General features: G+C 65.1%; 1 protein-coding gene across 1 annotated transcript in view; it reads right to left on the minus strand.

Annotated features, from left to right (window-relative positions):
* DIDO1 (death inducer-obliterator 1) overlaps positions 259 to 14195 on the minus strand; it is a 48070-nt gene continuing 34133 nt past the window's right edge. The window contains 7 exon segments of the mRNA XM_021078224.1: positions 259 to 2021; positions 2024 to 4791; positions 11398 to 11593; positions 12078 to 12167; positions 12763 to 12916; positions 13305 to 13818; positions 14038 to 14170. Of these exon segments, the coding sequence (XP_020933883.1) occupies positions 1620 to 2021; positions 2024 to 4791; positions 11398 to 11593; positions 12078 to 12167; positions 12763 to 12916; positions 13305 to 13818; positions 14038 to 14170 (4257 nt within the window). The 3' untranslated portion in view covers positions 259 to 1619.

The raw sequence follows: 14195 nt of genomic DNA on the forward strand, positions 1-14195 counted from the left end.
GTCAGAAGTAGGCCGCACAAGAAACACCTGCCGAGGGAGGGGAGGGTGTGGGACCCGCGCTGGAACAGCCCCCTGAAGAGGGGGCCTCCGGCAGGCGGCCGCCAGCCAGTCAGGAGCTGGGCTCCCCCCTGAGCTTGGGGCCGCATCTGTGGGCCACAGGCAAGTCCAGCCCACAGCACTCCGACCCGACCGGCAGGAATAAGGCAGCCAGCCGTCTGGCCCCAGCTTCCCGCCAGGGAAAAGCGATGACACGAGAGAGGCAGGCAACTTGCTGCAGGTGTTTATTCTACGTCAAGTAACAAAGCTATAAGTTCCACGTTTAATGTACAGTGATAGAATCCTTTGCAGTATAAAATACAATTTACAGAAACTTCTATCCAGTAAACCTAAAGAAACACACCTGATTTTTACACTTGTTGTATTTAAATTAGAAAAATTTGCTTTACAGGTAAAAAAACCCTTCATGTCACGTTAGCTATTGGAACTTGACTCCACGTTCGTGTAATTTAACCTCCTGCTGGGTCTCTAACACCGATCACCCCAAATCGCTGGGTTCTCACAACTTAAAATGTCTGTGCTACAAAGCGAAAACTCTGTAGCGACGAGACCCCAAAGAACCAACGAAATCCTCTAATAATTTTGCATCTGCAAAAGGAAGTTTATGAAAATATAAAAAATTATCAAAGTGTATTGTACAGTCAAATAAATTAGCACGGTTTTCTCTATTTCACACTTGAGAAGTACTTGGAAAATACATGACGAGAAGCAGTATACTGTGTTTCACAGTGAAAAACTTCCGAGTCTGCAGCTCTGAAGCTAATACACTATTTTCATCTCGGGCTTTATACAAATATTGTTCCATTTCAATGACAAACGTTGAAATTTATCACCTGACGAATCTAACGCTTTGGCGCTAGCGGCCTCCTCCTGGGATCGAGAAAGAACTGTTCAGACGCCAGAGCGCCCCCCCCCCCCCCACGGTCCTGATTATTCATATCGAAGCCCTCCCCCCCCAAAGTTCACTTAATTGGTTATTTTCTCGTTTTGTTTAGGCTGGTAAAACTGAAACCTTTTAAAACAAACTGTTATTTAAAATTCAACCATTTCTATTTAGATGTTGCTTTAAATCATGTATTTGAAAAGAAATGTGTAAGGCGATACCTAAAAACTGAGCAAAACCAAGAAAAGCGTTTTGTCTCCCGGCTGAAGTGTGTAATTCCAATGCCTTTACAAGAGAGGAGAACGCGTGTGGGCTGCTTCCCGGCGCCCCCCCAGAAGCACGCAGCACCCCGCCCGCCCGCCCACCCCCCCGGACCTGTGAAAACAGCAGCACAGATGAGATGTCGGGCAGGTATGGCTCTGAGGTCCACTGAGATTCCCTTAAAATTTACAAGAGTCGAGTTATTAGAAAAAGATAACTTTATGATCTGAAAAAGCAATATGCTTTCCTGGATATTTCCCATTTCAGTCACTTTCAATGGAAACATTGAGAGTTCTTAGTTTCTGTTTGTTAGTTTTAAAGCGTCACAACTGGAAAGGTGTGAGACAGTGGAAGAAACCATTACGCACAAAATTACAGTCACTTCTGAATCCAGAGGGTCCTGCTCTGTGCGGGCGCCCTAGGCCTGGGCGGCGGGGTCGGGGGCCCGCGGGGCCTCGGCCTTGGTGTCCCGGGGCCGCTCCTGGCTCCGGCTGCGGTCCCTGCGGTCCCTGCCTCGCTCCCGCTCGCGGGCCTTGTCGCGGTCGCGGTCCCTGCTGCGGGACCTCTCGCGGTCACGCCTGCGGTCCCGGTCCCGGTTGCGGCTCCGCTCGCGGCCCCGGTCCCACTCGCGCCCCTTGTCCCTGCCCGTGTTCCGCTCGCGGCCGCGGTCCCACTCACGGCCAGCGTCCTTGTCGCGGTGTCGGTCCCACTCGCGGCCCCGGTCCCAGTCCCGCTCGCGGCTCCAGGTGCGGCCGCGCTCCCGCTCCCAGGGCTTCCCACGCTCCCGCTCGCGGCGCCGGTCATCGAGGGCGCGGCCCGGCCGGCCGTCGGGCGGGGGGCCTCGGGCTCGTCGGGGGGCTTCTCCTTGGGCCCGGCCTCAAACCGCTCCCTCGGCCGCCCCTCGAAAGCCTGGTTTCGGTACTCGTGGCCTTTGGCCTCGCGGAAGTCGGCTTCGGGGCCCGGGCCAGGCGCGGCCGGCAGGGCCGGGGCCGGGCCGGCATCGTCCCAGCGGTCCTTCCGGTGCTGCGGCGGGTGGCTGGGCAGCTCCAGCAGGGGCCGGGGCGCGGGCTTCGAGCCGGGGGCGGCCTGGCCCTGGAACTGGAAGCGCGGGGGCGCAGCCTCACCCTGCTCGGGGAACGGGGCTGAGCCCCTGGGGCCCGCGAACTGCAGCGGGGCCGGCGCCCTCTGACTGGCAAACCTGGGCGGCGAGTGGACCCTCTGCTCCTCGAACGGCTGAGGCTGAATCCCGCGGGGCCCCGGCATGAAGTTGGGGGCCTGGCCCCTGGGGCCTTCGAACTGCCCAGGGTGCGGCCCCCTGGGGCCCCCGAAGTGGCCAGGGGGCGGTCCTCGCTGACCCCCGAACTGCGAGGGGGGAGGGCCGCCCCGGGGTCCTTTAAACTGAGACAGCAGAGGCCTCCGCTGGCCTCCAAACTGGAACGGGGCGCCCCCGCCCCGGCCCCCCAGGAACTGGCCTTGCTCTGGCCCTTCGAACGGGGCGGGCGGGCCCACGGCCTCGCTGTAGGCGCCGTCCTGGAACTCCCTCTTCTCCCCGTGGGGGTCTGTGCGGTCTTCAAAGGGGGGTGGGGCCCCTCCCCTGGGCCCACCGAGGTGAGAGGGGGAGGGGCCCCTGCCGTCCCCATAGGGAGGTGGCCCGTGTGGCCCTGAGAACAGGGAAGGGATGGGCCCCTTCTGGGGCCCGAACCTGCCAGGCGGGGCCCCCCCCCTGGGCCCCTCGTTGTTAGAAACGACGTTCTCTTCGGAGCACGGAGGGACGGGCCCCCGCGGTCCCGGGAAATTGGGGCCGTGAAGGCCGGACATTCCGAAAGTGCGCGGCGGTGCGGGCTCCCGCTGGCCGGGGAACTGGGGCGGGGGCCCTCCTTTCTGGGTGGCTGGGGGGAACAGGCCGGGCCCCTCGCCAGGCCTGGGCTGGGGCTCTCTGTCTCCCTCGGCTTCAGCCGTCGGGGGGTCGCCCCGTCCAGCAAACTGAGCAGGTCTCGGATCCTCGTACTGGAAGCAGCTGAGTGCTTTTTCCTGAGATGCGTAGAGAGGGCCTGAGAAGGCATCCCTTCCTCCCGGAGGGTTGAAGTTCTGGCCCTCGTTCTGCGAAGGGAAGTGAGGCTGGAAGGAGGCTCCGGGGGGCGTGGGCAGCAGCACCTTCCGGGCGGGCCTGGGCACGCCATCCCCGGGGGCCATGGGCTGTGCGCTCTCCCCTGGCTGCTGCCCCGGGCTCTGGGAGCGCTCGCCCAGGGGCCCGTCCTGCTTGGCCGGCAGCGCAGCCTCCTCGTCCGGAGCCCAGGGTGGAGGGGCCGAGTCAGGTTCCTCCAGGGCTGGCACAGGCCCGGGGCCCGCCACGGCCCCGCCGGGAACCTCTCTGGCTGGCGGGGCGCCGCGTGTGCCGTTGGCCGGAGGCTTTGGGGCGGCCTCGCTCTCACTGCTCTCCGCGGCCAGGCGCCGGGCCTGCCGGGGATCCCGGCTGGGCCGCAGGTCGGCGCTCGGGCCGGGCCCCTGGCTGCTGGCGGGGAGCACGGCCGCCCTGCCCCCAGCCTGTGGCTCCTGCGGGAACAGCTCGGCCTTGGGCGGCGGCGACATGAGTGCGTCCGACACGGAGAAGTGGGCCATGGAGGCCCCGACGGCGGCCCGCTGCAGCCGGAGCGCCTCCTCCTGCTCCTCCACCTGGCGCTTCTGCTCCTCGATCTGGCGGCTGAGCTCTTCGATCATCTGCTGCTGCTCGGCCAGGGACGGGGTGGGGGCGCCGGGCCCGGCCTGGGCATCTGCGCACATCCGGTTGGGCAGGTCGTCGATGGTCACCTTGGCCTCTTCCAAGATGGTCTCATCCTCCGGGTCGTAGGCCACCTCCTCACGCTCGGCCGCCTCGGGGGCCGCCTCCGCGTCCTGGCGCCTGCCCCGCTCGAGGAGCGGCGCGTCGAGGGCTCTCTCGGGGCCGTACTCCTCCTCGGGGTCGTACGGCCGGTCATCTTCCTCCTCCTCCAGAGCCCTGTCTTTGGAGAACTGCCCGAACTGCTGGACGATCGGGTCCAGCAGAGGCGCGGCCGGCAGCCCGCTGTCGGCCCTGGCGTGCGGGTCGAGGCAGGCGGGCGCGGCCTCCACAGCCTCCTTGGTCGGGGGGTCGAAGGACTTCTTCTTCCCGAAGAGCGTCTGCAGGATGTGCTCCAGGGGCGACGCCGTCTTGGAAGCAGAGGGAGCGGCGGGGGCCGCGGCCGCCGCCACGGCCGACGACGCAGGCGACACGGCGCTGGCGGCACCTGGCTTGAGGGCTGACAGTATTTTTAACACGGAGGCCGAGGCGGGCGCCGCGGGGGCTTCCGGGGGAGGGGGCGGGGGTGGGGGGGAGCCCGGGGGTGTGGAGCTGGCGGCCAGGTCCCCCGAGCTGAGCGGATACTTGGGGGCTTTCTTCTCGGGGAGCAGGGCGCCGGGCGCCTTGGCGTAGGGGGCGCCGTCCAGCTCGTCCTGCGTCGGCGGCCGGGCCCGCTTCTCCTCCGGCTTGTCCAGCTCGCCGGCGCCGGACGGACGCTTTACTTTCTGGCAGATCACTAACCCGAGGATTATGTTCGGCCGCGGAGACTCGAGACCTGAAAAACAAGACACGTGTGCCACCTTTAGGCGGGAACTGCGGCCTCCGTCCTTCGGAGGCAAACGTTCTCAGGGCAGCGGTGGCGGCTGCCGTCCTCGGACAAGGAGGAACTTCTGGGGCAAAACAAAACCGAGCGTGGGAAGAGCCGAGAGCAGAAGGCTCGGACTCTGCTCTGCTCGCCCGCCCGGCCGGCCCGACGCCGCACACCAGCCGCCAAAGGCCCAGCTCAGGAGGAGGCCCACCCACGGGCAACCACCGCCGCCACCGCGCAATGCGACCACCCCACAACGACGACGACGGCGACAGCGGCATGGCCGAGGAGGGGCGAAGGCCGTCCCGCGGCCCCGCACACATGGGCGCCAGGCCTGTAGGTGGCAGGATGTCTTCTAAACAAAACCTTGCGGAAAAGCTGGGTTCTCCTCCTTGCCTCTTGCCACGGATCAGAAAGCTAACGCGCTCCTGCCAACGTCACCGTGTGAGCTGCCGCACACGCGCCGTTCCCACCGACACTAAAGGTTCGACTGGGGATCAGCTCCACAACCACAACCACCGGAGAGTCGGGCACGATCCACCACCCTGCATACACTCCTCAACCTCACAGGCACCGCGGCGGAACGACAGAACCGGGGGAAACGGCGGAACACTCTTTTGGGTTCAGAAAGAAGCTCAATGGTCGCGAACTTATCAAGAGCCCCCAACGCCCAGGTCTCTGCAAACCGCCCAGAACAGGGGCGGCACAGGTGAGACCGCAGGGAACACGCTGCGAATCTCCGAGCAGAGCGTGGCGCTTAAGAACAATTGTTTCTCAAGAAGAAGGGCTCACTCCCACCCCTCTACCTGCAGCACATTCTATCAGAGCTGCGACCGTTTCAGAAACGATCCCCTGCCCCCACACCCACACCCAGTCCAGAAGGCCAACAGGACAGAGAAGCCCAAGGCACGACTCGGGCGTCTAGGGAGACACGATAAACACAGGTCCAAGGTTTCATCTCAACAGCAGAAGATACTTAAAATGCATCAAACTGGGAGCTCCTGTCGTGGCTCAGTGGTTAGCGAAACCGACGAGGAACCATGAGGTTGCAGGTTCAATCCTTGGCCTCGCTCAGCGGGTTAAGGATCCGGCGTTGCCGTGAGCTGCGTGACACAGGTCGCAGATGTGGCTCGGCCCTCGCCTGGCTGTGGCTCTGGCGTAGGCCGGCGGCTACAGCTCCGATTCAACCCCTAGCCTGGGCACCTCCGTATGCCGCGGGAGCGGCCCCAGAAAAGACAAAGAGACAAATGCAAAAGCATCCGACGGAACAAATCCAAGGCGCGGGTAAGCCAGCCCTGTGCATGAAGACTGCCGGTCCCAGCTTCCCCGGCCCCTAGAAGGGTCCGTCCTGTTCTTCCGACTCGCAATTTTAAGTTGCCCACACTTCACTTGCAGTAGCTGTTCCTGGTCATTACATAGTTCTGAAACGTGTCACTTTCCTAAATTCCAAGAGATGGGTGCTGAGCCTGAAGGCCGTGGACACCCCAGCTGCCCCCAGGGAGCAGGGATGGCCCAGCATCGCCGACCGACAAGGGACCGCCCGTGCCCCCGGCAGTGTCCAAAGGGCTCGTTCCACAGGCTGCGGCTGCGGGACCGAGGGACAGAGGAATGATTTCCAGGAGGCCTCTCCGCCCCCCAGGTGGTGCCAGGAGCCAGGGAAGGAAGGGCCGGACAGAGCAGGAGCGGGGGCTGGGAGGCCAGCAGGCTCCACTGGAGCCTCACACCCACGCTTCTGCTCAGAGGGGAAGGGCGTCCATCAAACTCACTTTCTGATCAACTAGATTAAGGTAACTTTAACCCCGAGGGCTTTAGAGCTCTCGAAAACCCAGTTTGGGGGATGGTCAACCACGACATTGGCCCGTGTGGCCCCAGTGTCGGCTGGCGTCGACCCTGAGCTTGCAGACCCAAAGCTCCAGGGGACAGCTCCGCAAGCCTGGCTCTCCCTGGAGAAGCCGGGCAGAGCGGCAGGGGCAGGGCCTGGGGCGGGGGCGGGGCCGGGCTTGTCATCCACACGGAGGGGCTGGGCCCCCTCCCAGAGCTAACCTTCTAAGTGCCAACATCAGGGCTGGGGGCACTTATCACGCTGCAGGTGAAGTGAGCTGTGTGGACGCTAAGTTGCTGTGTGAAATCCAGGGGGGCGGGGGTCTCTGGTCTTTGTTGGGGGGCCGTTCCGACCACAACTGCTAACTGCCTGAGATGGAAACGGTGCATCTCGGACTTGGCAGCACTTCTAAGACCTGCCCTCGTCGTGGTCGCAGGGAAGGTCACGGGGACTGGGCGAGCAGCTGGGATGCCAGTGCGCCGAGCTCTCGCGCTCCAGGGTCTGAGGAGCGCCAGCCTTCTGTTTCCCCGGCAATCTCCCCAAGGGTGAAGCCCACACTTGAACTGGGCTGCCTCCAGACACACGGCCCTATTCTGGAGCCGCCCTGCCCGGCTCACAGGTTCGAGTGAGGACTGCGTGAAAACGTGCTGTGTCACCAGCACCTCGGGAAGAACGTCCACTCACGAAAGAAACCACACCCGTGACGGGCCCCGGGCCCGAGCAGCCACCGTGCTGGAGATGGGGGTCCAGCCGGGACTCCATCCCTCTGCAGGGCCCTGGACCAGGAGGAGAAAAGGCACCCGCTGGGGCGGTGGCAGGCTCGCTGCTGCCAGTGGGCCCCCCGCAGAGAGGGCACAGCAGCAGTGGTGCCAGCTGTGGGCGGGGGTGGAGGTGGAGGCTCCAGCCGAGGGCACAGGGGGCGCCTCCTTGCCGAGCTGTCGGGAGCGGGATGCAGCTTACCCACCTCCCCGGAGGGCTGGTGCGAGGCTTCTAGCTCATAAAGTGGATGCAAACCAGGCGGGTGGGACGCAGACCAGCTGCAGCTCCACGTGCCAGCCTCCGTCTCCACACACGGTGCTGGTCGGACCGAGCACAGGGCGCTGGCACCCCGCCCGGCCGCCCCTCCAAAGGGCGAGAGCAGACGTATCCAGCAGGTCCCGAGTGGACGAACAAGCCCCGTGAGCCGCATGGAGGCCCCCGAGTCCCCACAGACGCAGGGTCAGCTCCAGCCTCTGGTGAGAACCAGCCCCCCACATGGGAAAGGAGCCGGCAAGCCCGGGGACAAGGGGCGTCTGAAAAGGTGCCAGGGCTGCCGAGGAGGGGTGGCAGAAGCAGCCTCCAGTGACAGACTGCAGGGAGAGGCTTCGTTTGCATCAAGAGACCAGCCGAAGGCCGACTCCTTACCCCCAAACCATCCAAACGGTGTGTAATTGTTCCCCTACAACTCCCCGGCACACTCCAATACTGGTCATTTGACTTGACCCAACCGAGGCCCCAGAGCTGCAGGGACGGAGGCTGTGCTGCGTGAACAGCAGCAGCGACCGTGACTCGGCCGTGGCAGGACAGGGGGGCCCGCCCCAGCGCACTCACGCTCACGCCTCGCCCGCTCCAGGGCCGCGCCCCAGGCCTGTGCAGAACCACGGCTGCGAGGTCCGTCTTCGTCCGGGCGCCCGGGACTTTTGACAAGCAAGGTGGCGACGGGGTCCTGTGTCACTGCGCACCTGGGACAGGTACCAAGATCTACCAAATGGTTCAGATTCAAACAAACCATGACCAGTTTCCACGAAATGTCTTTATTGATTTCAAAGGAGCAGCACATTCCATCCCACACCGTGTGACTCGGTTCCAGCGTCTGAGCAGGGCTCTGACGTGCACGCGCACCCTCGCACACGCACACCAAAACCGAGGACCCGCTTCCCCGACGACACTGCAAGTCACCCACCCGCTCAGCTAGCTTAGGAAGCGGTGGGAAGCGTGTACAGAAGACGACACTGCAGGTCCAGCCACCCTTCCACCGCGACCCCGAGGGCGGCAGGGTCCTCCCCTTTCCTGGGTGGCTTGTGGCCCACCAGGCCCCCGAGGTCCCTCGGGCGTTCCAGGCGGAGGGCAGAGCCCTCCTGACCCACGAGGGGCACAGCTGCCCTGGCCTGGCCCCGGCGTCCCACCTGACTGGTCCCCTGACGAAGGCCCTGAGATGCACAGAGCAGCTGAGACGCTGCGTCCCCAGTGAGCAGACTGTCAGTGTCAGGAGTGCTGAGCTGCCACCCCAAGTGGAAAGGCCGGTCAGAGGTCCTCTGAAGTGACAACACCCTGGCATTTCAGGGGACAAGCCATGAAGACATGCCAGGACCGGGGTTCCTGCCGTGGCGCAGCGGAAGAGAATCCGACTAGGAACCATCAGGTTGCGGGTTCGATCCCTGGCCTTGCTCAGTGGGTGAAGGATTGGGTGATGCCATGAACTGTGGTGTGAGGCACAGATGCGACTGTGGCATAAGGCCAGCAGCTACAGCTCTGATTAGACCCCTAGCCCAAAAACCTCCCTATGCCTCAAGTGTGGCCCTAAAAAGCAAAAAAAAAAAAGGCCAGGGCAAAGGTGTCCCCGAGGTGGAACAGGCTCTGGATAGGCTCTAACGCTGCCCAGGGACCCAGGTGTGTGCCGAGGGCTCTGCGGGGACACCAGGCCCCCCGCGTGCTCACCGTGGCCCACGGGCAGGCCTCACAGGCTTCCCTAAATCCCTCGCATCCCTACCTGCTTCTCAAGCTTGAACTGTCGAAACCTGCTGGGCTCCTGTGTGCAGGAGGCGAGGGACCCGGGCCCAAAGGCGTCCCTCCTCTGCCCCAGAACTGCTCCTCACACCCCCTTGGGGGGAGTCCTGTGCCCACCAGGCCTTGGAACAGAGGTGGGGCCAGCACGGACCCTGGCGTGAGCGACACTTACTGGGCACCGACCTCAGCTGCTCCCTCCTGCGGGGCTGGCGTGGGGCTGAGGACGCTCCAGCACGTGCTCAACCCGATGGCTGCTGCCAAGGGCTGGCCCACCCCCGGCCCACCTTCCTAACGCTCAGGCACGCACACAGCACACACCCAGGCACCACGAGCCCGGGACACACAGACCCCTGCGCTGGGGAGTGCGGCTCAGGCAGGTAAGCCGCCGGGGTCAAGGTACATGGCTGACACGCGAGTGTACGGAACACAGGTAGGTATGAACGTCAGAGAGAGGAGCTGGAAAGTTAAAACACACTCACACTGCCTCAGACAGGCGAGGTAGGCTTAGAAGCCCTGGAGAAACTGCCTTTAAAACTAACGGTGAAACTCCCTGTGGGCGGACGTCTCCCAAGGCCTCACTATCTTATTTGCATGAGACACACCTGCCCTTGATCCTGGCCGGACTCCGCGGCTTTGTGCTGCCCGTCAGCAAGTGTCAGCCACAGGAAAGCGGGTGGCCGGGCCGGGCCCACTCGGCTGGGGACCGACCGCGTGTGTCGGGGCGGGGGCGGGGGGGGTGTCAGTGCCCTTCACTCACAGATGAGGCGAGTGCGCCCTCCCAGCCCAGCCCAGCCCTCCTTGTCCCCGTGTCACCCTGGCAGCCCCGCCACACTGCAATGGGGGGCCTCTGCCCGGACCCCGCCGTCCCTGCCTCATCACCCTGCTGCCCTCAGCCCCATGCCTGGCAGGTCTGACCGGCTGCGCCCGGGATGGGGTCGGGCGAGGGTGGGGTGAGGGCTCAGGCGGGGACGAAGCGGCACTTCATGCTCCCGTCCCCCCAAAGCTCTCGGTGTGGGGTCACGGGACCCTATGCTCACGCTGGGCCCCACGCAGGCTTCCGCCCGGGACTGACCGGAGGCTCGTCGTCGTCACGAAGGCGGCTTCCCCACTGTCACGGTCACATCGGGAACACAGCGTCCAGGGAGCTGGCTTGTGCTGCACGAGCCGCCCGCCAGGAACCCTGCCCCACGTGCCCCCCGCCGCCCGTCATGTGGCACCACCTCAGGACTGAGTGGGAGACACCCCAAAAAGCTGGGCTTCCGTGTATTCGGTGTGATGAGAATCTCGTGTGTCCGCCAGTGAGCCCTGGCCCTGCAACCCCGGGAACCAATTGGGACTCTGGGCAGGACCAGAGTGGGTACGGCCCAGGGTGAGAAGGCGCTGCGGGCAGGACAGGAGGCTGGGCACAGGCAGCGCCCGGGAGCGCCGACGTGCGTCAGCTCGGCCCCTTCTAGGGGGTCAGTTCCCGGGGCGTCAAGGCCAAGGACAGGTCCGCTCAGGCACCTTTCTGCAAAACCTACGTCACGTCACCTTCTTGGGGGTTAAGAGGAGCTGGCCCCCCGGCGTCACCCTCGGTCCCCGACAAGCCTGTGCTAACGTGTAAGCCGTCCTTTGAAGCAGCCCCCGCCGAGGGACGAGCGCCCGGGAAGAGGCCGGCTGAAGGCGGCCACGCGAGCAGCAGGCCGGAGAGGGACCCGCCAGGAGTCCCCGAGGAGGACGGGCCTCTGCCCAGCGCTCCCCCCACGTCCCCCGTGCTCTCAGTGGCAGCGGGTGCTCACCTGGGGCAGGCGCGGCCTGGGGGTGGGCGCTGCGGGGCGCTCCCGCCTCCTGAGACTTCCCTGAGGCGACTCTGGCCTGGGGGAGGCTGCCTCTGGGGCCAGCCGCCCACATGCCGGAAGCCAAGCCCCACAGGGCCCACTGGTGACAAGGCGCAGGACCTGGGGTCCGTGGGCGGGGGCACGTGGGCTCCGAAGGCTGGTGCTTACCTGGCCCCTCGAAGGGGAGGAGCTTGGAGGGCACGGGGTCCCGGGCGCTCAGGGGGATCAGGTACAGGTCCTTGACGTGCCTGCTGTTGTTGGCCACGACCCCGAAGCGGCCGCGGCTGCTGAAGTAGGAGTAGAGGGAGATGTAGGCCACCTCCTCCTCCTCCGTGGCGGGCTGGAAGCGGATCAGACACAGCTCCTGGGCAGACACGGGACGGGCGCCGTTGGTGCGGCTGTTGGTGCGGCCGTGCGAGCGCGCCGCCCGCCCCTGGGCCCTGAGCCCGAAGCGCAGCCCGAGCGGCCCTGCGCCGTCCGAGGGACGCAAGGCGGGGAGAGCGCCGGCCCCGGCCCAACAGCCACGACGCGGCTTCTAGCCCCGGGGCCTCAAAACAGCCCGCCCCACAGAGCCCCCGTCCCCGAGAGAACCCGCACACGGCAGCCCCTCCCGCAGCCGGCCCTGCACCCACGCGGCGCCTGAGCCTCGGCTCTCAGGACCCTCAGGCCGGCAGAGCCCAGGCCCGAGGCCCCACCTCGGCTCACTGCCTAACGCGGGGCCGGGCACCCGAACCCCCTCACGCAGTCGGCCAGCCAGCCGGCCAGCCAGCCAGGCCTCTCCTGGCTACAGCACCGCCAGCGGGAGGCTCGCAGGGAAAGCAGCCGCGCCGGCTGGGCCGAGCGGGTACCTTGGACACGGAAGACTTGAGCTTGCCCACGTAATCCCAGACCGTCCTGGGGGCGATCCTCCCGCCGACGTGGATCGTGTCGGGCAGGTCCTGGGCAGAACAGACGCGGAGTCAGTGGGGAGCCCAGACGCTGGGGTCACGCCGCCAGACCACCCACAGGTCGCCACAGAGACCCCCCCAGCACCGCCGGGAAAACGGCCAGCATCGGCGACACGCTGCCAGCCAAGCAACATCTGGGCCCGGGCGTCACCAGCCCCCCTTCCGCTAAAGAGGATCACGGGGGCAGGACGCGGCTGTGTCCCTCTGAGGGACACACACGACGGAGGTCCTAACTGCCAGCGCTGTTCTCACTCATCTCGAGAAACCAGAGCTGTTACGTTGGGCGGGCCCCGCCACACCTCTGGCCGGGCACATGCACGCCCAGGCTGTGACCCAGCCGGGCAGGACCCGCTCACACGACGGGGTACACGAGCTTCAGCTTTTTCCAAAAGAGGTGCAAGGCCCGATTTCTCAGTTTTCTGCCACCGTCCCCGCTGCCGGGCCTGCCGACTCGGGACGGCAACTCCCCTCCCCTTCCGTGTGCGTCCTGGCCCTCGGCAGGGCCGCCACCCCCGACGCCAGCGCAGGGTCAGAGCGCCCGGAAGACAGGTGCAGGCACGCGTGGGCGCGCGCGCTCGGTTCTAACCTCACTGAGGTGGTCAAAACACCCAGAGACGGGATACGCTTTCGTGACAAATTTCGCGACGCTCTGCATGTTAATGAACCCTTTCCAGATGGTGCCGAGCCGAGACAAGAAGAGGGAGGTGTCTCCATCGGGAGGCGACCGCGACTCCGGGACGCTGGAAGACAAAGCCCCGGACAGCAGGTCAGTCGCTCCCGAGCAGGAAGACTTGACACGTGTACGAAAGCTGAGGGACGCCCTGCAAGTGCCACAGCTGACTTTGCAAACGGGCTGCTTTCGTCACAATGACAGACGCACAATCCAGGTCGAGGAAACTCAGCCGGACGGTTACGGACACAAACTGCAGTTTTCAAGATCTGTTTCCAAGGTGCTCGTCAGCCTTCCTAGAACGGAGGCTTTCAAACGCCTTCCTGAGACACGGAACTGAGGGAAGCCGTCTTCCCTGGCAGCCCTCGGGGCCGGGCCCCGGACCCGCTCGTGCTGCCCCTTCCCGTCACCCAAGAAAAGGACGCGAGGCGGTTCGTCCGGCCGCGTGGAGGCCTCACCTGGTGCTCGGAGACGGAGGGATGGACAGGAGGTATCTGGGCTCGGGGGGCGTGGACGGCTTGGCCAGAATGGACTTGGGCACCGTCACGGAGGTCGCCACGGGCTTCGGGGGGTCTGGCCGGGGCTCTGGCGGCTGGGCTGCCGCGGGAGCCGTGACGGTGCTCGCCGCCCCTGGGGCGGTCCTGGGGTCCCGGCCGGACACGGTGACGGTGGTGAGCACGCTGCCCCCACCGGGGGCTGGGCCCGGGGGGTCCTCCAGGGTGGCGGGCGCGGGGGGGGTGTCCCCTGCAGGCACCGGGGGATGCGTGCCCTCCAGGTGTGCCTGCGCGGCGCCTCCCAGGTCTGGCTCTGAGGCGTGTTTGGGCAGAGCGTCTGGCACCAGGTCGTCCGCGGAGCTGAGGCCTGGCTCCGGGGCAGGGCTGCCCAACACGGGCTTGGAGTCCTCCTTCCGGGCGGAAGCTGACACCTTCTGCTTCTTGGGAGCTGGTTCGTCTTCTGAGGATGGGACCTGACCTGCGCAACGGGAGGAAGGCCTGCGTGAGGAACCCGACGCGTTCGAGGGCACGTCTGCCCACGAGAAGACACCTGCCTTCGACAGAGAAAGACACTAAGAAGGGGGAGGCGAACTTGGTGACCTTGAGAAAACCAGTCTCGCCTCTGAAGTGTCTACACTTGGTCCAGATCCACTGTCACTGAGAGGGGCTCCCGAGCTTCTGCCCGCGGGAGGCTGACCTGTGCAGATTTTACAGTTCAGGTCGAAGAGGTGGGCCCGGTGCTGGCTGGTGGTGTCCGTCAGCATGCTGCTGAAGACGTCGAGGGGCGCCGCGCTCCGCTCGGGGGCCGCCCGCACCGCCTCCTGCTGCTCCTGCAACGGCAACAGACCCGCTCAC

The sequence above is a fragment of the Sus scrofa genome, chromosome 17 (assembly GCF_000003025.6).
Source record: "Sus scrofa isolate TJ Tabasco breed Duroc chromosome 17, Sscrofa11.1, whole genome shotgun sequence".
NCBI classification, from domain to species: domain Eukaryota; kingdom Metazoa; phylum Chordata; class Mammalia; order Artiodactyla; family Suidae; genus Sus; species Sus scrofa.